The following is a 25,205-nucleotide window of genomic DNA, read 5'->3' as shown; positions in this document are numbered from 1 at the left end:
TTCCTTTTCTCCCTTTCCAGATTTATAGCTTTCTTCTAAGGGGAAGCCTGACTTCCAGTGTCCTTAGTGTGTTTACTTATGATCAGTCACCAAGGTGTAGCCAAATTCTATTGTCACTGTTGCTTCTTCCCCAGAGTTGGGTAATATTTTCATTATTCTCAAGGCTCTGCTGCCTTGTGCCAAGATGCATTCCTCACTCTAGGCCCCTCACCATACCTCATATTGAGGATCTCACCATTCTTCTTGAGTTCCAGTACCTCTGGGGTCCCTCAACAATCTTCACATAGACGCCTTGCTCAGTAACTTGGGCTCCAACACCTCCAGGCAGACTACCAACATGCAGACATATTTTTCTTAAAGATTGTGCTCATTTGTTTTTGTAAAAGATTATCACACCAAAACTTGTGAAAATTATGATCAAATATGTCCTCACCTTTAATATTTAAGTCCTCTTGAGACTCTCACATCTATTAGTGATAATACTAATCTTCTTCCTTATTTTCCCTTTTACCAGAGAGTTCTCAGATGTACTTTCAGGAGAGTCTTTTTAATATAATTTTGACAGTAAGGTAAAAATTAGTTCTTTGGGGTCAGTCAGACCTAGCTTTGCATTCTAGTTGTCCCATATACTGATTCTCATCTTTTATTGGTGACTTAATCAGTGTCCTCATCTATTTTAAGTAACATTTACCTAAATCTAGTGGTAATAGCAGCTTAACTCCAATTTCGTTTTACAACTTTAACTCTAGCAATTTTTAAACCTTTTTAATGCAGTATTAGTTGTGCAATGTTGGTGGTATTTTAATTTTTAAAATAGTCTGTATGGTATCTTGAGGATTAAATGTACAAAAGCATGTCAGAGTTTATTGCCTAATATAAAACAGGCATTTCCCCTACCCATAATCTTCTGCTATAGGTTTGTTGATAGCTGTGTGTCTCAGAGGTCTGGGGATGAAACATGGCCTTTGCCCTTGAGGGGCTTAGTCCTAATCAGGCCTTCTTTACTGCTCCCAGTGTTCTTCATTTTTTCCTGACGAGTTTTCTATATCTTCCTCTCTTTCTCCACTTTCTGCTGCTGCATTATTTTCAAAACCTCCAGTTTAAACATGTCAAAGTAGATAAATGGGATAGAGGTGGACTTTTCCTTAGTGATTTCCTACTTTTTACAAAACACAATTTAAGTCCTACCTTGGACTTAAACTTTAAGTCCCTTTACATTCTGGCCTGTAATTAAGTCTGTACCTTTATCTCCTATTGCTGTTCTAAATGAATTCTTTCTGACTAAATTAGTCCTGAAAAATGCCTGTAGCTCACATTTGGCACTTAGCGTATGCTATCTTGTTCATCTTTTGTATGCTAGTACTCCAACTCTTTTTTGCAGCAGAAAAGGTTATAGTATCTTAGTCTGTTTTTGTATTATAGTATCTTAATCTGTTTTTGTATTCCAAGCCAGTCTCAATACCCTGGCCAAAGTAGTAGTTCAGCAGCTTAAAGTAAACGAAAACAGAAATATAAATATTAAAGAGAGCAGCCACAGCAACATTGCTTTGAAAATTCTCTGGGATCAGTGAAACAGCTTACAAATGATAAATTATCTGTTAAGGTACATATACTTGTTAACACTATTTTGTATGCCTGGATGACCTGTCAAGAAAATTGCTTCTTGGGATCCCTGGGTGGCGCAGCGGTTTAGCGCCTGCCTTTGGCCCAGGGCGCGATCCTGAAGACCCGGGATCGAATCCCACGTCGGGCTCCCGGTGCATGGAGCCTGCTTCTCCCTCTGCCTATGTTTCTGCCTCTCTCTCTCTCTTTCTGTGTGACTATCATAAATAAATAAAAATTAAAAAAAAAAGAAAATTGTTTCTTCAGATTATTGCTCTAATGGGGAATAAATATTAATAATGTAAAAATTTTGTAAGCTGTCTTTCACCTGAAAACCTTATCATGGAAGAGCCTCTAGATAGGACAGCTTTAATGCATTAAGGCTGTATTTCTTTAGGAATTGTGTATGTCCAGTTAACTTAGACATCAACATGAGTAATATGAGGGAGATGCATGAAACTGGAAATAGCTTTATTGTTTCAAAGTGCTACAGAAGTAGATAAAATTAGTAAAATTAAATGAAGGAGAAACAAATCTAGTCATTCTTAAGAGAAGTTTAAAATATATTTTAAATCAATATAGCCATCCCAACTTTCTTGGACTACTATTTGCATGGCATATCTTTTTCCAAACTTTCATTTTACCCTATGTCTTTATATTTAAAGTGAGTTTCTTAAAAAGCAGAACCAGACTTACAAATACAGAGAACAAACTGATGGTTGCTGGCAGAAAGGAGAGGGTGGGAGGCTGGGCAAAATGGGTAAAGGGGAGTGGGAGGTACAAGCTTCCAGTTATATAATGAATAAATCACAGCAATAAAAGACACAGCATAGAGAATATCGTCTTAATATTGTAGTAGCATTGAGTGATGAGCATAGCATAACACACAGAGAAATTGAATCATTGTGTTGTACACCTGAAACTAACATTGTCAATTATACTAAAATAAAATTTTTTTTTAAAAAAATTGAGTTTCAGGACACCTGGGTGGCTCAGTGGTTGAGCATCTACCTTTGGTTCAGGGCGTGATCCTGGGGTCCTGGGATCAAGTCCTGCATCAGGCCTCCCGTAGGGAGCCTACTTCTGCCTATGTCTCTGCCTTTCTTTTCTCTCTGTGTCTCTCATGAAATAAATAAAATCTTTAAAAAAAAAAAGTTGAGTTTCTTGTAGACATTATGTAATCCAGTGTTTTTGTAAAATCCAATCTGACGATCTCTCTGTTAATTAGTGTGTTTAGGTTGTTTATATGTAATTATTGATATGATACACTGTTTTGTTTCCCATTTCCTGCCCCCTTTTTTGATTATGGGAATATATTTAATATTCTCTAAATTCACCTATTGACCTTTTGACTATATCTCTTTGGATTATGTTTTAGTGGTTGCTTTAGGGCTACTCTTGACAACTAGAAATGTGTCTAGTTTGATTTGAGATATGCTGTAAATGTAAAATATACACCAGATTTCAAAGACAATTGCCACACAAGAAAGAATATAAAAGTCACATTTAATAAGTTTTTTACTGGTTAATGTTGAAATGTTAATATTTGGACATATTGGGTTAATAAAATATACCAGATTGATTTTAGCTTTCATAGTATGGCTACCCAAAACTTAAAGTTATATATGTGGCTCACATTATATTTCTGTTGGACAGTGCTGCTCTAGGAATTATAATATATACACTGAAACATTAACAATCTATTCAGAGTTAATATTTACCACTTGAAGTGACGGTAAAAGCCAAACAACTCTTCCAGTGACCTTTATGTTAAAGTTGTGTATATTACATGCATATGGAATGGAAACCCCACCAGACAATAATTTAATTTTTGCTTACAGCAATCATGTATTTTTTAGAGAACTTAATAGTCTCACGTCTATACACAGCTGTTGACTATCTTCTTTGTTAAAGAAATTTCGAGTTTCTCTCCTATCATTTCTCCTTAGCTTGGAGAACTTCCTTTAGCATATCTTTTAAGGTAGCCTTGCTGGTGATAAATTCTCTTTGTTTTTCTGAACTGAAAACGCTTCTTTCCACTTTAATTTCTGATAGGTTTCTTTACCAGATACAGAATTCTGGTTTAACAGTTCTTGTTTAGTACTGAAGATGTCCTACCTTCTTGAATCCCATTGTTTCTGATAAGCTTGCAGTAATTTGAATCATTGATTTCATCTTTATGTTTCTTAGTCTATTTTAAAGATTTTTTTTCCTTTTTTGTGCTTGATTATGATTTGTCTGGGCATGTTTATCTTTATTTTGAGTTAATCCTATTTCATATCTTCCGAAATTTGTGAATTTTTAAATTACGAAAGGTTTTGAAGATTATTTCTTCAATACTTTTTATAATGTACCAGTCTCTTTCTCTTATTTTCCTGGAACCCATATGGCATAAATAGAACTTTGGCTGTTGTCCACAGGACCCAGAGACTCTTCATTTTCTTTCAGTGTTCCCCTTCTCTCTTCTTCAGATTAGATCATTTCTTTTGATGTATCCTCACATTTTCTGAATCATTCTTTTGTATTTCCAGTCTGTTATTGAGATCTTGTTTCAGATGCTGTATTTTTCAGTTTTAAAATTTCCATTTGTTTCTCTATTTTTTATAGCCACTATTTCTCTCCTGAGAATCTGCGCCTTTCCATTAATTTCCTTTAACATCTAGTGACCCGGATTAATATTTGTTTTCTGTTTTTGTTTTTTGGCAAAGGGCTAGTGAGTTCCTATCCTGATACTTAAAACTGGCTTTGTGACCTTAGACAAGTTACTTAATTTCATTGTATATAGAATGGAGATGTCTTCACAAAATATTGTAAAAGTTAAGTGAGATAACATAGGAAATGTCAGAAAGTAGTATCTAGAGATAGTATGGAATGCATACTCAATAGTCCAGCTCTTGGGGCATTTGAAGCATTTATAATAAGATTACGTTTAGGAAAGAATCCCAGTATCTTCTTGATGTCAGTGTAGAAGAATGTTCTTTTTTATTTTTTAAGTAAGTTTTCATAGTAAGTGATAACATATTTCCAGATTAGTAATGTTTTACAGAAGTAGGACTGTGAAATGTCTCTTTAAATGTGAAATATTTATTTGGGAACACATTGATTATATACATTGTAACATAAAATTATATTTATCTGTGATAACTACCTAGGTGAGTTTAAGAAATTCAGATAATAGAGCTGCAATAGAGCACTGTTCTTGCTCACGACACAAAACAATTGCTTTTTTCTTTTCAATACTAGTTTCACTATAGCAATTTGTACCAATTTACAAAGAATTAGAGAATGACATTTCTTGAGGAACAAAAGAGTGACCTTTAGCATACGTGTAAAAAAGAGTCTAATTTCTGGAGTTGAAACTATAATTAATGTTTTTAAAATCTTTTTTAAACACAACAGAGCAATATTTCAGAAGCAGTGTTTTAAATGTCCTTTTTTCCCCCCTCTTAAAGATGAACTCCATTTCCATTCTCCTGTACCAGGCATTTGTGTATGGTCATTTATTGTCATTGATTCTTCTTCAATTCTTAGGATTTATTTGCAAGTGTTCCTATGCTATGTATGTTTTTGGGAGGTGGCCAGACTGGGATTGCCAATTCAGGTTGGGCGTCTTTCTAAGGTAGAACAAAGGTTACATTAAAGATATAATTGACAATTTTTCTGTTTTGGATTACAAAAAAAGATGAAGAGATACTGGTTCCTCTACTTCCCACACTTCCATCCAGGATCACTTTCTTTGGGGCCTTTCTGCTTGCTACGTAAGAGGTTATGGTGCTCTTGATCTCAAGGGCTCCTGTAGCTAGTCCTGAGAAGTTTGGTTTAGTTAGATGAGTCTCTACCACCTCACTGTTCTTTTGAGAGTTGTTTTTTTTTTTTGTCTTTAATAAGCATAACAATATTCTGAATGTAAATTCTGCTTTTCCACACTTACAGCTCTTCTGTTCAAGGGACCTGTAACAGACATAGAGGAATTGCTGATGGAAAGAAACCAAAAAAGGAAGAGCTTTAGGTTTGCCTTTACCATTTGAATTGTCATCTCGTTTTAGTAAATAGGGATGAGAAAATGGAGTTAAGAATCTTGAAGACAAGTGAAGATTGCACAATCAGCTCCTCCTTTCTGTTCCCTCCACCATACCTTAGGCAGTGGTGGTGGGGTTATTAGAGAAGAATTGCATAAAATATATATTGAAATTATTGAAGGACATATAACATGATACTGCTTTTTTATATTATTTCTCATTTGGAGAAATAGTGGAAGCCTTTCATATGATTTTCTTTCCTTATCAAACTCTTCATGAAAGTAGACAGGCACATAGAAGGCTCTCACCTTTTTATTTATTTATTTTTTAAAAAAGATTTTATTTATTCATGAGAGACACAAAGAAAAAGGCAGAGACATAGGTAGAGGGAGAAGCAGTCTCCCTGCGGGGAGCCAGATGCAGGACTCGATCCCAGGACCCCAGAATCATGACTTGAGCCAAAGGTAGACAGATGTGCAACTGCTGAGCCACCCAGATATCCCTCGTTCTGTGAATTTTAATACACGTGTGGATTTGTATTATCATCACCAGAGTCAGGATTCAGAATGGTTCTATGACCTGTAAAAAGCTCCCTGATGGTATCTTTGTAGGTAAACCTTACCCAAACCCAAGTGACAACTGATGAGAATTCTTTGTTATTACAGTTTTAGCCTTTGAGAATGTCATATATATTCATTTGTGTAGGATGTAACCTTTTGATGTTGGCTTGAGTATATTGCCTTTAAGATTTCATTCAGGTTGTTGAGTAAAGTGCTTTTTCTTTCTTTTTCTTTTTTTTTTTTTTTGGCTGAGTAATATTCCATTATATGGCTGAATATACTGTAGTTTATTTTTATTAAATCTAATACTTTCTTTTCTCGTACTGTCTTTGGCTTTTCTATCAAAATAATTCTAGGCTCAAAATGAAATTAGGAAAGTATCTTCCATTTTTCTGGAGGAGATTGTGTTGAACTGGTGTTATTTCTTTAAATGTTTAGTAAAATTCACCAGGGAAATTATCTAGGCCTGGAGATTTCTTTTTTGGAAGACTACAGATTTAATTTCTTTATAAATAGTATTCATGCTATTCAGTGCTGTTTGCTAGAGGTTTAAATTTTACTGATTTCTCAAAGAACAGGCTTCTGGTTTCATTGATTTTTCTGTTTTTCTGCTTTCGATTTCATTGATTTCTGCTCTCTTTATTTCCTTCTGTCTGCTTTGTAGATCTTTTTTTTTAGTTTAGTTTTTTTTTTTTTTTTTTTAAGGATTTTATTTTTTCATGAGAGACACCGAGAGAGGCAGATTCATAGGCAGAGGGAGAAGCAGGCTTCCCACAGGGAGCCCAGTGTGGGACTCGATTCCAGGACTCTGGGATCACAACCTGAGCCAAAGGCAGACTCTCAACCACTGAGCTACCCAGGTGCCCCCGTTTTTTAGTTTTGTAATGTAAAAGTTAGATCATTGAGATCTTTTCTAATGTAAATACTTTGATGTAGTCATGCTTTTGCTGCATCTTACATATTCTAACTGTTGACATGTTTGGATTTAGTTTTACTATTTTTTTTTTAAGATTTTATTTATTCATGAGAGAGACAAGAGAGAGAGAGAGAGAGAGAGAGAGAGAGAGAGAGAGAGGCGGAGACGCAGGCTCCATGCAGGGAGCCCGACATGGGACTTGATCCCGGGTCTCCAGGATCAGGCCCTGGACTGAAGGTGGCACTAAACCACTGAGCCACCCAGGCTGCCCTACAATTTTATTTTTTAGAGAGAGAGAGAGAGAGCATACATGCGAGCAGGGTTGGGGGCAGAGGGAGAGAATCTTAAGCAGGTTCCATGCCCTTGACCAGGGCTTGATCTCACCACCCTGGGATCACCACCTGAGCTGAAATCAAGAGTCAGATGCCCAGCTGACTGAGCCACCCAGGTGTTCCCATTTTATTTTTGTGATTCTCTCTTTGTTCTTATGTAACCTGTTTCTTTGGGTTATTTGAACAGTTTTTAGTAGTCCAGTTTATTCTCTTTTCGCCTAGATATCATTTTTTTTTTTTTTTAGTGATTGCTCTAAGGATTATAATACATTTATATTTTCACAGTTTCCTTAGAATCAATATTTTATTACTTCAAGTGAAATATAGAATTCTTATTACCATTTGGGGTCCCTTTACCCTTTATGTTGTAATTGTCTTCTGTTACATCTACATGTATTGGAAATCTTATTAGAAAGTTTTGTAATATTTCCTTTTAATTGCCAAACATATTTTAAAGAATTCAAGAGGAAGGTAGTTAATTATATTTATCCAGATATTTATCACTTGTGTTGCTCTTCCATCATTTCTTGTGTTCTTTTTAAGGATAATTTTACTAGATTGAGGATTCTAGGCTTACAGTTCTTTTCTATCTTAGCACTTCTTTAAGCATGTTTTTCCACTCCCTCTGGTCCATGTAGTTCCTGATGCAGTATTATTAGTTATTCAAATCATTAGCCCACCTTCTCCTTATAAGTAATGCACTGTTTCTTTCAGTCTGCTTGCAAGATTTTTTACTTTGTAATTTTCGGTAGGCATGGATTTCATTATCCTATTTGGGGTTTCTGAGCCTTTTGAATTTAGAGGTTGATATCTTCCACTAAATTTGGGAGTTTCTAGAACTCATTTTCTTCTCCTTGGGCTCTTGACGTGAATGTTAGGGTTTTAGTGTTGTCCCATACGTCTCTGAGGTACTATTTTTGTTTTCAATATTTTTTTCCGAATATTTTTTCTATTTTTCAGATTAGGTAGTTTCTGTTCATCTGAGTTTCCATTCTGCTATTGAGTCCAGTGTATTTTCTATTTCAGGTATTGCATTTTTTAGTTCCGAAATTTCTATTTGATGATTCTTTATATCTTGTGTGTTTTGTGGGTGTTTTTTTTTTTTTTTCTGTGACTTTCTAGTTTTCCATTTGTTTCAAGAGTATTTGCTCTTATTTGTGGAACATTTTTATACCTGCTTTAAAGTCTTGTCAGGTAATTCACCCAGTGTTCTAATATCTGTGTTGTCTTGGTGTTGTTTTCTGTTGATTCTCTTTTCCCACAGGAGTTTGAAGGTTTTTTGTTCTCCCTGCCAAGTAATTTTGAGTTGTGTTTTGGAGATTTTAAACATATGAATTTTACTGTCTTGTTTAAATGCTATGGAGAATGTCGATATTTTTGTTTGGACACGTAGTTGATTCAGTTGGGTTTTAGACCACAAGTTCTAGCCACCTTTCTTTAGGTTCTAGTTTTAATCTCCGTTCTATTTTCAAAACCATTGTACTACATTTGGATTTTTCTCTTATTGTGTATTATCCAGTAGCCAATCTGTGACCTGTATGGAGGTTTAGAATTGAGTCTATGGTATGCTGCTTAAGGTTAAACCTATAAATGTACAGTTCAGGGGTGAGCTGGGAGTTCATAACTAACTTACAAGTTACTTAAACTCCCCTGTTATGCCCATGGTATTTTCTAGATCCCTGGGACACCCTCCTTGCTTTCTGTCCCCTGGCTAGAAACCCCAGTCTTCATTTCATTTATTTCACTGTGGTGCATATTTTCTACAGTTGTATCTGGAAGCAAGTGACAGGAAGACAGGAGAAAAACGGATATTAGTCCAGTTTCTTTACTCAGTGAGGATGGTACCTTTCCCTCAGAGTTTTAAGCTCCTGCTGACTATGCTGCTGCCAGAGTTGCAACTCTCACCACAGGATTGCTTGGAAATTGGGTCATGGGGAATGAAAAACAGAAAAAGAAGAGATTCCCCTTACTCTTTCTGAGCAATTAGGAGACCCCCCTTTCCACTCTTTGGACAGAGATAGAGGGCTTTTCCTAGAGCTAGCGTTCTCTCTCTTTTACCAATAGCCACTTTTTGGGTTTAGGTCCCAATGAAGCCCAGGGTGGGGGCAAAATAGGATGGAAAAATTATAAGCTCACTACCAAGCTGATAATATATCAGATTCTGGGCTCTTCCCCAATTCACCTGTTGTTACTTACTTTCAAAATTTCAGTTAGCTGCTTCTTTTATTCTGTCTGGGTTTTATAGTTTCAGTCAGTGAGATAAACAAGGTGGAATGTGCTTACTCCATTTTACCCAGAACCAGAACTCCCCAGATTACTTATTACCAGTTTTAGAATGTAATGGTAATCTCCTTATTTAGATTTAGGATTTCCTTATTTCAGTTAAATATGGTCTCTCAGTTACATTTCTTTAAACATATGTGTGATCCTGTGTGTAACAGTGCAAGCCCTATTGCGGAGATGCTACATGTAATGTAAAACAGGAAAATTAATGTCTCTTTTAGAGCATAGTCTTGATGAACTCTCATTTTCTGTAATTATTTTACATTTGAAAACCTCTTTTCCTATTTTCAATCTGTTTTCTCTCTAAGGATTTCCAGTTTCCCTTCACTTTGGAAATATTTTATTCTTTATTCATTCTAACCTTTTACAATGATTTACTTCAGGGGCATCTGGTGGCTCACTCAGTTAAGTGTCTGCCTTTGGCTCAGATTATGATCTCAGGGTCCTGGGATTGAGCCTCACATTGGGCTCTCTGCTCAACTGAGAGTTTGCATCTCCCTTTTCATCTGCCTCCCCCCAGCTTGTACTCACAGGCATGTATGCGTGCACATGCTCACTCTCCCTCCCTCTCAAAATGATTTGAGGGGCACCGGGGTGACTCAGTCAGTTGAGTGTCTACCTTTGACTTGGGTCATGATCCTGGGATTGAGCCCCGCATCAGGCTCCCCACTCACTGGGGAGTCTGCTTCTCCCTCTCCCTCTGCCCTTCCTTCCCCACTTGTGGTGTCCCTTTCTCAAGTAAAATCTTTTTAAAAAATGATTTTCTTTAAAAATTAGGCTATTGGTTATTGTAGAGTTAAGTATGAGGTGGTATGCTTCATATTAGTGGACTCTTGGCTCTCACGTGTTATTGCAGACACTGCACAAAAATTTTAGAGACGTTCTGAAGCATATCTTCACTTCCTTTTTTTTTAATTATTTAATTTAATTTTATTTTTTTATTTTATTTTATTTTATTTATTTTATTTTACTTACTATAGTCACAGAGAGAGAGAGAGAGAGAGAGAGAGGCAGAGACACAGGCAGATGGAGAAGCAGGCTCCATGCACCGGGAGCCCGACGTGGGATTCGATCCCGGGTCTCCAGGATCAGGCCCTGGGCCAAAGGCAGGCGCTAAACCGCTGCGCCACCCAGGGATCCCTCTTCACTTCCTTAATTGATATGGGAAGCTGATTTTATTATAAGACTGATAAGTCTGGATGACTTCACCTTTTTTATTTTCAGTTTGTTTGAAACAACAAGATATAAGATTATTTTGTTCATTGACGAATGGTGCTTGGAAAACAAGCTTTTTTTGGCTATAGGTCCAGAGTGAAGGAATTGAATATGAAAGATTCTCAGAAATTCCTGTGGTTGATCAGTTGCTGACAGGCAACCACATCACTGAAAATCTTAGCCAACATTAAATATAGGAAGTATTTCCAGGGCCTGATGTGGAATAGTAACTGAAAGAAGAATATGTGTCTTATATGTTCAGGTTGCTATAACAGAATTCACAAACCAAATGGCTTATAAGCAATAGAAGTGTATTTCTCACAGTTCTGGTGGCAGGATGGTTGAGTGAGGGCCCTCTTCCGGGTCACAGACTTTCTTTTGCGTCCTCATGTGGTGGAAAGAAGGGGCTTGGGATCTCTCTGGAGCTTCTTTTTTATAAGGCACTAATCCCATTCTTGATGGTTCTACTTTTATGATTTAAGCACTTCCCAAAGGCCCCACTTTACTAATAACATCATCACATACTCAGCACTTTAACATGTAAATTTTGGGAGATAAAAACATTCAGACCATTGCAACATATAAATGAGTCCGCAAAAACTAAAACTGATTGAAAGTCTTAAGTTCCGTATCCATTTCAGTAGTTATAAAGTTGGGGTGAAATTGAAACTATTGGTAGAAATGAAAATTTTGTTGCTGTTTTTGTTACTACATATAATTTACTGGTTCTTCATTCTGAGTAAGAATTTTATATATAGGGTTGCTGGGGGCTCAGTGGTTGAGTGTCTGCCTTGGCTTGCATTCTGATCCCGGGGTCCTGGGATCGAGTCCTGCATCAGGCTCCCCAAGGGGGAGCCTGCTTCTCCCTTTGCCTGTCTCTGCCTCTGTCTCTCATGAATAAATAAAATCTTAAAAAAATTTTATTTTTTAAAAAATGTGATGTTGAAAAAACATTGTGTTAAAGGGACATTTATTAAATACCTATTAGTGTTTTTATATATTTTTTTTAAGATTTTATTTATTCATGAGAGACACACAGAAAGAGGGAGAGACATTGGCAGAGGGAGATGCAAGTTCCCTTCAAGGAGCCTGATGTGGGACTTGATTCCAGGACTCCAGGACCACTCCCTGAGCTGAAGGCAGACGCTCAACCACTGAGCCACCCAGGCGTCGTCCCCTATTAGTTATCTTTTAAAAAATTTTTAAAGTAGGCTTCACCCAATGTGTGGCACTTGAACTCATGACCTGAGATTAAGGTCTGAGGTGAAAAAAAAAAGATCTGAGTTGAGATCAAGAGTTGGACAATTGACCAACTGAGTCACCCAGGCCCTCGGATTATTTTTTTAATTGTGTGACAGATAATTGTGTGAAATATACTATTTTATAAAATTTGTAGAAAGAGAAAAGATACTTCTATTTCTACAAAGTAGAATGTCCACAGGCAGTGTGAATGTCCATCCATTATCTGAAAACCTTTTTTGGAAGATAAACCTTCATGGTGTGGGGTCTGGCACAGTGTTATCTTTTATGTTTGCCTAATGGTCATTTCCATATAGGAAGTTGAACATAGAACATCAGTTTACCTGTGTGCTCTGATTTACATGTATCCTTCCTTTGTTTTGAAAATTAAAATTCTCACTATCACGTTAAAATTGATAATTCCAGCTCTGAGTCCTTTAAAGATGGAAATGTCACAGTGGTACAGAATGGTCAGGGAGTTAGAAAAATGCGTTTTTAATCTGTTTGGTCTCAGTTGGAAAGCCTTTTTTACAAATGCCTATATGTTGCAAGGATTTGGTGCTCATTATGTGCTCCTGTTACATCTTGTGCTTACCCCCATTACAGCACCTGCTGTACTGATTGTAATTTTTGATTTTTGTTTTTGTTTTTGTTATTGTCAGGTGTGTCAGTGTCTAAGGCCTAATGGCACCTAGGAAATAGGGGCACTGCCTAAATATTGAGTGAATAAATAAAGATAGGCTGTAGCAAGGTAGAGAGTCTGGTATGGGTCCTATCTGAACAAAGAGGAAAAAAAAAGTGACTGCTGGTTAAGCATATTTCAGGTCTGGAGTTCAGCAAGTAATTTAAATTCTAGTAGTTGTTGAATTTTCTGTATCTTTTTCGAAACTGTCTTCTTAGGTGATGAGACCAGTCTATTTGTTGAGGTAGATCTTTTTCTAATTCTCCATTACTTTGTTTTCAGTTGGTTTTTTCCTGTACGCTGAAATGTGACTTCTTGTGCTTTTTTTACTAAACAGGATGTTTTCATTATTATTTGCTTCCATTACCTGTGTGCATCTTCATATATGAAGATACAGTTACTCTGTCAAAATGTCCTATATTGTAAATAAATTGTATTCACTATTCAGAGGCTACTGGAGTAAATCATCTTTTATGTTTTCCTGTTTTCTTTTTTTCTGAACCCAAGATAAATAGGGGAGTAGCTAGGTGAAAGTGAAGTAAAATAGGACTAATTTTCATGATTCCCTCCCCAGAATAGTTTGCTGGAAAACTGATTACGTGACCCCTCGACTTCAAGAATCTTAAAGGTAGGGGATCCCTGGGTGGCGCAGCGCTTTGGCGCCTGTCTTTGGCCCAGGGCGCGATCCTGGAGACCCGGGATCGAATCCCACGTCGGGCTCCCGGTGCATGGAGCCTGCTTCTCCCTCTGCCTATGTCTCTGTCTCTCTCTCTCTCTCTGTGACTATCATAAATAAATAAAAATAAAATGCTTTCCCTTTAAAAAAAAAAAAAGAATCTTAAAGGTAAGAGGGCTTGTGAATATTTGTATACTTATGAAAAAATTAAAATGACACTTTTAGGTACTACCCTGGAAATTCTGGTTATAGCTACTTACATATAACCTCTTCTTTTTTTCTGAAGTTGCCATGTTAAAAAAATTTAGTGTTTTATCTCCTATATCTATATAAAGTAGGATAGGATGCAAAAATCCTAGGATTGTTTTTTGATTCCTAGATTTTTTTTCTTGCTTCAACATTTTTATCTCCAGATAAATAGGAATATTGATAAATACTATCAGTGTAGAATAAAGAGCATGTTTATTTTTGTATTATCTATTTGAAAAGCTATTTGACAAATTTAAATTTTGTGAATTCTTTACTCACATTCTTTATGTAGATATTCTTTGAAATACAGTAGTTTTTAAAATAATGGAAATCTCTTCTTAGTGAGAGTCCTAAAGATTTATCAGTCTTCCATCCTGTGATATACTTAAGATCCTCTTAGGGTGGGATGGTGTTCATGTGTTTGTGCCTGTGTTAGTTGTTATTTCTTTTGTGCTAGTTTTGGTGCTAAGCACTTTAAAAGGATTATGTGATTATATAATTTGTCTTCATAATGACCGAAGTGGTTATTAGTATTATCTCCATTAAATAGGTGAGGAAACACGCTTAAAGAGGTTAAGGTCACACAGCTAGTAAGTGGCAGACTAATTGCAGTTTGAACATAGACAGTTTTTTTTTTCTAAAACCTGTGCTTAAAGGGACGTTCTGTCTATATACTGAAGAGTACTAATATTAAAGCTTCAGCAACAAACTTGCAGGTGAGGGATATTGTAAACAAAAACATGTTAGAACAGGCCATGTGAAGCCAAGAAATCTACTTACAAACTCCAATAAAACTGTTATACAGGTAGAAAAAAAACAAAACAAAACTTTGAGAACCTTTTGTAAGGGTTTTACAAATCAACAGTTACAGAGCAGGACTGAGTTGATTATGTAGCAGAGAGACTTGGAAAGGAAATATTTATTAAACTGAAGGAGTTAATTGCCTTAACCTTACTCTGAAGTGAATTAGCTGAGGGCACTAGAGCAAATATCTGTGATAGTTTAAGCCAGATTGGTAAAATAAAAGTAGATAAATCAACAAAATCACATAGCCTTCAGGGGTGTTTTAAAAGGAACCCAAGGACAGGGTTGTAGAACCATGGACTTAAGATGTGTAATAAGTAACTGTCATGCCAGAGTACAGGTTGAATATAGATGTAGATGGATGCCTATACTTTAGAAAACTTGAAGAGCCTTCTGCAGTGAGAGACTGAAACACATCTGTAAACTTTTTCTGGAAAGGGCCAGGTCATAGGTATTTTTATTTAGGCTTTGCAGTGTATATGGTTTCTTTCAGCTACTCATCTTTGCCACTGTACTGTGAAAGAAGCCATAGGCAATATGTAAATGAATGAGCGTGGCTGTGTTCAACAAAATTTTATTTACAGAAAAACTTGGCCAGTTTTTTGACCACTGGCTTATGATAATGCACACTATCCCTCCCGAGATATCAGTAAAAAATAGCTTTGCTATGGTTTCTCCAAATGAAAATAACATTTTTAAAGGGAGGATCAAATTTCTGAATAGATAATTGGGAGGCAGTTAATGGCTTTATATAAGACTGGGATTGAGATGAAAAATTGTGCATTTAATTGTAATGGTTATTAACATTTGAGTGTTTATTACTGCTAGATAATATCATAAACACAGGTTTGCCTGACTGACACCAGTGCCCAAGTCATTAATCACTGAAATATACCACTCAGAGTACCTTTTTAAATTGAATTTTTTTGGACAGGGGATTGAATTTGGGAACCAGTTTATCTTGGATAGAGGATTGGAAATGAAGGAGAAAGAATAGATTATCTGAGAGTGGTTCTGGGAGTCACTGGATACTCTGAAGACTTTAGCCATGTGAATCAGTATAGTATTTAGCATCTTCATGAAATATGCTTTGTCTTTGGCATAAGTATGCCCAACACAGGGATAGCTCTTAACTTTTCCCAGTATCCCTTTCATTAAGCCTTGGCTCTCATTTATCCTATCTGTTCTCTTCTATGGTAGAATCTGTAATGGCAGGATTGGGTTTGGGAGTGGGGTGAGAAATAGAGTTAAACTTCCTCATGGCCTTTCATATGTCTTTGTGTACACAAAAGATCTGAGGTACTCTTCTGACAGAATATTACTGGACTTGATCAATTTAGTTGTTGCTCAGAAATGTTGATTTGTATTTTTTTAGTTCGGTGTTTGTCTTTCACTTGTGTCTAGGAAAAATAAAAAAAATGGACAGTTAACACTTTTATTACCTTCCCTATTTTTATATTCTTACTAGCACTAATAATAACAATAGGGGCACCTGGATGGTTCAGTTGCTTGAGCATGGGCTCTTGATTTCTGCTCAGGTAATGATCTCAGGGTCCTGGGACCAAGTCCCACATCAGGCTCCCTGCTCAGCAGGGAGTCAGGTTGAGGATTCTTTCTCCCCGCCCCTCTTCATGCATGGGCGTGCATGCTCTCTACAAATAAATCTTTTTAAAAAAGTAATGATGATAATAATAGCTATTTAATGCATGGCAGTGGAGCTGGGATTTGAAGTTAGGTCTGAGTCTTAACTAGGATGTTCATATCTTTAGATACAATGGACTTGGCCTGAAGGACAGTAGGAGGGAGCAAGGAGAGCAAAGTTGAAAGTGTGAACTGGATGTCGATGGAAGGACATAGCCTTTGGAAGAGAAAAGGATGGGGGGAAGGGAAGGATAGGAATTTTAAGTGGAGCTAGTCAAGGCTAAAATGTTGAACCTCTGGTCCCTTCTCTGATTCCTTGAAGCTTGGGGTTATTCAGCAACCACTACAAGAGAAAATACATTGTTAGCATCTTAGGTGTAACTTGAAACAGTTTTCTTTTATAGAGGATGGCAGTTATATCCTAGAATTTTGCTGTCTGTGACTGGAGCCAGTAACCACACTGAATTACTTAAATTTAATTAAAAACCTAAAGAAAATGAAGAATTTAGTTCCTCAGTTGTACTAGCCGCATTTCAAGTATTGATAGAACAATTCCCTGTTTGACAGTCCTGTTCTAGAAAATTGAACTGTCTTCTACACTACTCTTAGTTGAATGCACTATAATGGCTGGCCTAGGATTCTCACTTCCATGTATTCCAGGGTTTGGGAGAATGAATTCTGAATTCTGAAAACTGATTTGTATTAGTGCTGTTTTTTTGTTTCGTTTTTTTTTTGTTGTTGTTGTTTTAAATTCCACATCTAAAAGTTGATGGCTTTTATGATAAAGAAAATTTTTAAGTTAGGCCATTCTCCCCCAAACTGTTTTTATGAACATATTTGGAATAGTATTTCTAATACATAACAGAAGCAATTATATAATGAAATAAGAAGGGCAACTTGGAAGATACAAGTGCTTTAAGATCATTCTGTTAGAGATAACAGACTTAAGAGATACTGTACCTTGGAAAGGTGGAGCCTGGGAAGAGATATTAAAAGATTGAAATCTGTAAATTAAAGTCATCTGAAAAGTAAACAGAACTAACTTAAAGTCAAGAAAGAAGAACCATTCTTCGAAATTTATTGAAGTAAACCAAAATTAAAAGAAAATTCGGTTTGGTTTATAGGTAATTACAGAACTCGGTTGAAGTATTAATATTAAGTAGCATAGGTAGAATACGACATGATTCAGAATCATAAATAGCATCATAAAATCAAGTTATATTTAACTTTTTGGATAACCACAGGAGGGATAGTCCTGCCCACCCACGGCTTATCTCTTAGGGTTTTTTTTTTTTTTTTTTTATGACAAATACTGACCTAGGACTAAGAGTCTGCTTTGTATTCCTATGCTCCTGTTACTGGAAATTTTTTTTTTTTTTTTTTTTTTTTAAATTTTTTATTTATTTATGATAGTCACACACACAGAGAGAGAGAGAGAGAGAGAGAGAGAGGCAGAGACACAGGCAGAGGGAGAAGCAGGCTCCATGCACCGGGAGCCCGATGTGGGATTCGATCCCGGGTCTCCAGGATCGCGCCCTGGGCCAAAGGCAGGCGCCAAACCGCTGTGCCACCCAGGGATCCCATGTTACTGGAAATTTAAAGCAAAACTGATATTGAAAACTATGAATCCTTAGATTAAAAATTGGAATCGAGGCAGATAGAACAAATAAATGTGAACAAAGTGTAAGTTTCTAAGTTGTTGAACTAAAATTTGTGACTTTTATCTAGTGAAATGCCTAAACCCTATCATTTTGAGTGAATAAACTGGCAGTGTAGCCTAATTGTTTTTAGATATGGCAGCAGTTAATACATGATGTACTCAAGAAGCATCGAACTTTAAGAATTTGGAGCACTTAGTTTTTTAAGCAGATTTCTAACAAGGGCAGTCTGTAACTTGATTGAGGCTTCTTAGTTTCTAAGTGGTAAACTATTGCTTATGTACTTCATTGCATGAATTAAAATAGAGCAGTATTCACTGTAAAATATTAGTTATAAATTGTAATTTATATATTAATATAAGCTTAATATTCTTAAGGGAGGAAATGTGAAAACAGCATAAGGTTAGACTACCCAGTATGACATAAATTATTTAGCTACGTAAAGGAATGGTATATCGCATATTTTGATAACTTCCTAGATATTTAAAATATTATGTTAATTTTCAAATTGACGTTTTATCACATTTAATATTTTTTATTCTTAGATACTTAGGATACCAGGGGAGTTGATGTGGTATGATTTTCCCCACATAAGGATTACACTCAATTATAGATCATATCAGGAACACAGTATGCCTCCAAAATCAATTAAGTTGGGAAGTTGCCTAGAGCAATGTTTCTCAGGTTTTAACGTAGGTAGGTATAAATCATGTCCAGATCTTTTTTTTTAAGATTTATTTATTTATTTATTTATTTATTTATTTATTTATTTATGAGAGAGAGAGAGAGAGAGAGAGAGAGAGAGAGAGAGAGAGACAGACAGGAGGAGGGAGAAGCAGGCTCCATGCCCGGAGCCTGACGCAGGACTCCATCCTGGGACTCCAGGATCGCGCCCTGGGCCAAAGGCAGGCGCTAAACCTCTGAGCCACCTAGGGATCCCATCATGTCCAGATCTTGATTAGATTCTTATTTACTAGGTCTGGAATGGTGCCTGAGGTATCCTGCGTTTGTAACAAGTTCCCAGGTGATACTGATACTGACCTTCTAAGTGAATACCAAGTAGAGTAACCTATGACTGACAGAATATTTTAAAAGTAATCTTCTGTCTCAGTAATTCCGTTATTGTAGTTGCTCTGGTCAGAATACCTTGAAATTATCCTGGACTCTTGATAGTTTGGAATTATCCTGGACTTCCGTTCTCTCTGCAAATCCTGATGGCTGTATTTTGAAAACACCTGGAATTTGAACCCTTTTCATCACCATTGCTGCTACTCTGGTACAAGCTGCTGTCATCTCCCTCCCTAGATGATTAGTCTCCTTGCTTTTTCCTTTGCCACCTCCTCTGCTTACAATCTGCTGCTGGCCCATGTCATTCAAAGAAACAGGTGTGTTTACCTTAGCCCTTAAGGTGTTGCATGATCTTATTACCTTTCTGTCTTCTTTTATTACTTTTCCTCTTTTTCATTCTATTCTAACCACATTTACCTCCTTGTTTTTCCTTGAACACATCACACATGCTGCTCTTCTCTGCCTTTGGACTTTGATATTTACTGTTCTTTTCTGCCTAGAATATAGGTCCTCTCGGTATTCACATAATTCTCTCTTGATTGTTTCAGATTGCCATTTCAAATTTTACTTTATCAGAAAGTCTTTCACTAAATACTTTGTATGAAATAATGACTTCTTCATAATTGTGGGTTTATTTTATAATTATTTTTTTCAACATCTCAACATACTAGATATTTTAGTGTGTTCATTGTTTCTCCCCTACTAGAATGTAAAGTCAGGAATTTCTGTCTCTTATTCAGTGCTATATTTAGAGCATTGCCTAATTGTATACCTAAGGCACTTAGTAAATCTTTGAATTAAAAAAAAAAAAAGCCCACGGAAGTGATTGGATCTCTGTTTGAATGCCTTCATTGATAGGTTGGTTATTCTACCTCCCTTTAGTACAGGCCATTCCATTTGAAAGTAACTGCTAACCTTCTCCTTAAGCTTTTCTGTTCTTCCAGGCTAAACATTCTTACTCCTTTTACCTTTTTTTATTTGATACGATCTCCAGGGCTGTCACCAGTTTGGTCATCTTCCCTGGACATTCATCATTTTGTTGTTTGTCCCCTAAAGGGGAATAGCATCAGAACTAATTGCAAATGTAGGCTGAAGGGAAGTTTTCTTCTTGTTTTTGACAATCTTTTATTAAGGGAGACTGTGATTAAATTAACTTCTTAAAGTAACTAATCCTTACTGACTTTTTAATCTACTAAAACCTTTAAATCCTTTATCTTTGTGCTGCTAAGTTTCTTATCTGCTTTACATTTGGTTTTGAACCAAAGTATGGGTCTTTGCATTTCTCCTTATTTAGTTTAAAAAAATTTTCCTAGGCAATACGTACTTTAAATGTAGAAACTAGTGTGTTTAAATTATTTAAGAAACTAATAGAAAAATTACTTCGTATAATTGCGGGAGCAGTATAACTGATGAAAAAAAAGAACTATAACTGATGAAATTGGGGATTTCTTGTGCCTAGATATTCCAGAATGTTTTTGAACAGCTCATTAGAATCATGTGTTTTGTATCAGTTCAAGAAAGAATTTTGGGTTGACTTACAAAATAATTTTACCTCATAAACTTATTCCCCTTTACTAACAAATTAATTTTCTTTCCCACGTTTCTCTTTTTGCCTTTTGGAATTGCCATTTTCTTAGTCCTTTAGGCCAGAATAATCTTTGACTCCTTCCCCGTATTTATTTAGTTACCATATCTCAGAAATTCTTGTTAATTCCAAATCTCTCTGCTTCTCATCTCTCCCTGCTATAATCCATTTCTGTGCTTTGCTGGCAGATCATTCTTTTAAAAGATGCATTTATATTCCTTTTATCATTTCAGTCTTCTTCAGAGGAATCTGTAAGATTGTATCTGAACTTCTCCATCATTGGTGATCCATTTGTAATCTGTCCCTACTTGATTTACATTGCTCTGCTTATTGCTTTCCTTACTCATGACTATAGTCTTTCAGATGAACTTCTTGGCATATATCCCTCTACAGTACACACACACACCACTCACAACACATGCTCTTCCTTTCTTTCTCTTATACTTTTTACTCATTCTTGTCAGATTGGCCTAGTTAAATGTATTTATTACTTTATACTATGTTGTCCTTTAAATGCCTTAAACTCCTCAACACATATAATAACCTATCACCTTCAATGAAAACTCCAGTTCAAATTGATTTCTTTTCCCTAAACTCTAATTATTTTAAGCCTGTTCCATAAAATCTATCATTTAGTCTTTGTTGCTTAGTACCTATATAAGGCTTTTCCTTTTAGTAAGACTTGATGGCAAGGAGTATAAAAAACTACTGGGTTATATGTAAAATTTACTGACTTGGCTTGTACTATATTCTTTTATGGATAAAATAATTTCTTATAGTTCTGGGGTTTTTCGTTTTTCATTGATACTGGGAGAAAGCAAACATAAAAATTCTCTGTTATAATTCATTCTATAGGAAACCCTTTCTCAAGGAGAAATGAAGAGGAAGACTGTATATACCTTAAATGTGGGAGATCGGGAGTATGAAGATATGGAAGGTAACTTTTTATTTTTTATGGAGCTTGTGTGTTGAAAGCAAAACTTAGTGTTTCTGAACTGTTCATTTGAATATATTTCAAAATACCAGAGTGGTTTTTTGTTTTGTTTTCACTTCTTTTTATTGTTCTACCTGAATATGCTACCTGAATAAGACGTGTACACATTTTTTTGTTCCTCCTTCCATGTCTTATTTTTGCTTGATCAAGGTTTTTGGTTTGTTTGAAGTTTCTTTTTCTTCTTAAATTTTTATTTCCTGATGTTTTCTGAATATACTTTTCTGTTTTTGTTGTTGTTGTACTCTTCCGTTAGGGTTTTTTTAAATAGTTGGCATTGATTTTTTTTCTTCTGTTTCTAAAGTTAACTCTGATCATCCTACTCTTGATTTATGGGTTATAGTCACCCTTTCTTTTTGAAACACCACATATTAATTGGTATTTTAATATAAATAGTGGTTGGGGGAAATTTCTTCTCCCATTTCTTCTTTTCTTCCTGAAAAACACTTTAAGTTCCTTTAGTGAAAGTCTATAAGTGGTAGATTCTTAAGTTTTTGTATTCAAAATTATTCGGAGATACACAATTCTGGATTGATAGGGTTCCCCTCCCCCTCTTAGCACTTTGGAGACATTATTTAACCATTTTCTGGTTTTCTTTTGCTATCAAGAAATCTCTTTTCAGCCTAATTGTCAATCCCCTATAAATGTCTTTTCTGTCATTTTTCTTCTTAGATCTTATTTTTATCTTTGATGCCTTGATGTTGTACAGATCTGCTATGTTGGGGATGCCTGGGTGGCTCAGCGGTTGAGCATCTGCCTTTGGCTCAGGGCATGATCCTGGGTCCTGGGATCGAGTGCTGCATCGGGCTCCCTCTGCCTGCCTCTGCTCTCTCTCTCTCCCTCCCTCTCTCTCTCTCATGAATAAATAAATAAATCTTAAAAAAAAATAAAAAGATCTGCTACATTGTTTCTGGCATGGATAATTTTAATTCCTCTTGGTTACCATCCCTTGTGTATGTCCTTTATCTTTTGGATCTTTTTTGTTTGTTTTCTCATTTCTCAGCCATTACTGTTTTAACTAGTGTGTATTCTTTATTCTCTTCTTCTGGGCTTCAGTTAGTATGTTAGACTTTGTTCTGACCTCATTTCCCACTCTCCTTTCCCAGGTTACATCTCCTTGTATGTCTCTTACAGTCTAGGTAGTTTTCTCAGATCTCTCTTCCAGTTCACAAATATTCTTTTCTTCTGGGTCTAATATGCTGTCTAATTATTCTCTGTAGTGTTTACAAATTCCGATATTTGAAGCCAGTGGGCATCTAAATAAATTTATGGTTAACATGTGTAATATATAAAATGTAAAAAATCTAAGTCCTTGTTTCTGCTGATTCTTACTCAAGGCAGCTTATTTTCTTAGATTTGGTAATGTTTGATTATGAATGCATGTTTGTTAAACTTAATCTGTAGAATTCTCAGGGTCCATATAAGGGATGCTTTCCTTCAGAGGATTTATATTTGCTGTTTCTTGAACCCATGCTTTACTTTAGCTTCATTTGGGGTCTTTGACTTAGTAGGGAAGTCTCTTAGGATCAGTTCTGCTTCCTGAGTTGGTTGTAAGGGTTAGTCTCTAGATGTGAGCACTAATACAGACATTTGCTCCCAGGATGATCCCCACTTTTCCATTTGCTTGGTGTATATTGTTTGCATTTTGGCTGACCATTTTTAAAATTGATGTTTCATGTCATGTTGAATCTTGGAGGTTTTTTAATTTACTTTTAAGCCAACAGTGCATATTCTTGCATGTTGGTTCTATTGCTGGTGGGCATTTAATTAGTACGAAACCTAAGGGATAAAATTTGACAGTATCTGTTCAGATTACAACTGTACATACATGTTTATCTTATAATTCCTTTTTTAGGAATTTGTCCTATAGATATGCTATTAACAATGTGAAATGACTTTTTTTCAATACAGATTTTTTTTTTTAAGACTTTATTTTTTCATGAGAGACACAGAGAGAGGAGAAGGCAGAGACACAGGCAGAGGGGAGAAGCAGGCTCCATGCAGGGAGCCTGACATGGGACTCGATCCTGGGTCTCCAGGATCATGCCCTGGGCTGAAGGTGGCGCTAAACTGCTGAGCCACCTGGGCTGCCCGAAATGACAGTTTTTCATTGTAACATGTTTGTAATAGCCAAAAGTTGGAAATAAGTGAATGTCCATCAATAAGTTAAAAAAAAAAAAAGCAGATTTAGTGTGTATAGAGTTCTAGTATTTATGTGAAGAAGGAGCTTTAAAAGGGTGTGTTTTAAGAGATGCTTATGCATTAAAAAATCTTCGGAAGAACACAGAAGAAACTTAATAATTGTTATACGTTGCATTGGGTGGATGGGTGTTATACATTGGATGGATGGGAGTAGGTTTGAGTGGGAGATTTGTCACTGTAATCTTTTTTTGCTTTTAACATTTTTGAACCATCTGGCTATTATGTAATTCTTTTTACTTCCCTACTAAAAAACATAGATGAGTAAACGTTGTGCTCAAGGCATTGTACTCAAGGAGTGAGTTTGTTACCCTGCAAAATCTAATACTTTTGTAGTAGGGAGTCCCTTTAGAATATCTTATTCATGATACTGCCACAAACATGTCATTTGGTTTCGAAAACTTGAAAGCATATATGGCTGCTCTACTTTATAGGTGAAGAAAACAAAGATAATACTGCTACCACTGGTCTGTTGTACAGTGAAGCTGACAGATGTCCGATATGTCTTAATTGCCTATTAGAGAAAGAAGTTGGTTTTCCAGAAAGCTGTAATCATGTCTTCTGCATGACCTGTATTCTTAAATGGGCAGAGGTGAGTCTGAGAATAAATTAAATATTGTATTTTAATTCCTTAGCATGATATCATTCTACCTAAAGATTTGATAATGCCTTTTATAAGTTATTTCACAGTAACAACTTTTTTCCTTAATCTGGACAAATTTCCCTGTATTACTCAAATGCTGTCAGTATATTTTCTTCTGTTTTTTTTTTTTTTTAACACGTCTTTTTTGTTCTTTTATAATTAAAAATTTTTAAGTGCATATCTTAAAACAAAACAAAAAGCAAAACAAAAAAAAACAACCGTACAGGAGTAACAGATTTGGCGGGGGGTGGGGGGGGGCTAGTAGAAATGCAGTAATTCATCTTTGGTGTACTTGACCCTCTTGGGATAATATCTGTTTACTACTAATAACACCTTCTGTCTGTTTTGTGTTTTATATATTTCAGAGTAGTATTACATAGATTATTTGATTTCTTTTTACATCAGCCTTATGGTATAATAAGAGCAGATGTAGTAGTGTTCTTCAATTTTATAAATGAGGAGCATGGATTTGTGTTTTAGAACTTGGCCAAGACTTCATAGCTTAAAGAGGCAGAAGTGAATATCGAACTACCTTTTCTAATTCCTGTTTTTAATGTAATGTGAACTAATTTCAGAGTCCGAGTTTAAGATATTACTGAGATTCTTCATAGGTAATAAGGATATTTTAGATTTTTAATGTATTATATTGACTTAGTTCAGGCCAAGTAGATCATGGTACTGGTACATTGAATCATTGAGTATGCATTATAAGCCCTATTGTTATGAATTGTGAAATAAAAACTCATCATAGGAGTCATGCTGTATTTTCTGAGTTAGTAGTCTTTCAGTGTGTAAAAATGAATAAAGGAGATAAATCACAAAAATATTTTTAACAGCTGCATT

The 25,205-nt window shown here is 35.8% G+C and overlaps 1 protein-coding gene across 4 annotated transcripts in view; it reads left to right on the top strand.

Annotated features, from left to right (window-relative positions):
- The window catches only part of SCAF11 (SR-related CTD associated factor 11), a 73,908-nt gene that overhangs the window by 5,855 nt on the left and 42,848 nt on the right, over window positions 1-25,205 (top strand). For 2 of the 4 annotated variants that reach the window (XM_055318629.1, XM_055318627.1), the window contains exons 2-3: window positions 21,385-21,466; window positions 24,154-24,311. In XM_055318629.1, the coding sequence (XP_055174604.1) occupies window positions 21,406-21,466; window positions 24,154-24,311 (219 nt within the window). In that variant the 5' untranslated portion in view covers window positions 21,385-21,405. Of the gene's footprint in view, window positions 1-21,384; window positions 21,467-24,153; window positions 24,312-25,205 lie in introns of those variants that run through there. The other 2 variants (XM_055318630.1, XM_055318631.1) reach the window with 2 other exon arrangements.

This window comes from Nyctereutes procyonoides, unplaced genomic scaffold (genome assembly GCF_905146905.1).
Source record: "Nyctereutes procyonoides isolate TBG_1078 unplaced genomic scaffold, NYPRO_anot_genome, whole genome shotgun sequence".
Taxonomy (NCBI): Eukaryota; Metazoa; Chordata; class Mammalia; order Carnivora; family Canidae; genus Nyctereutes; species Nyctereutes procyonoides.
Note: the sequence above shows the minus strand (reverse complement) of the source record. Positions and strands in the feature narration are given on the sequence as shown.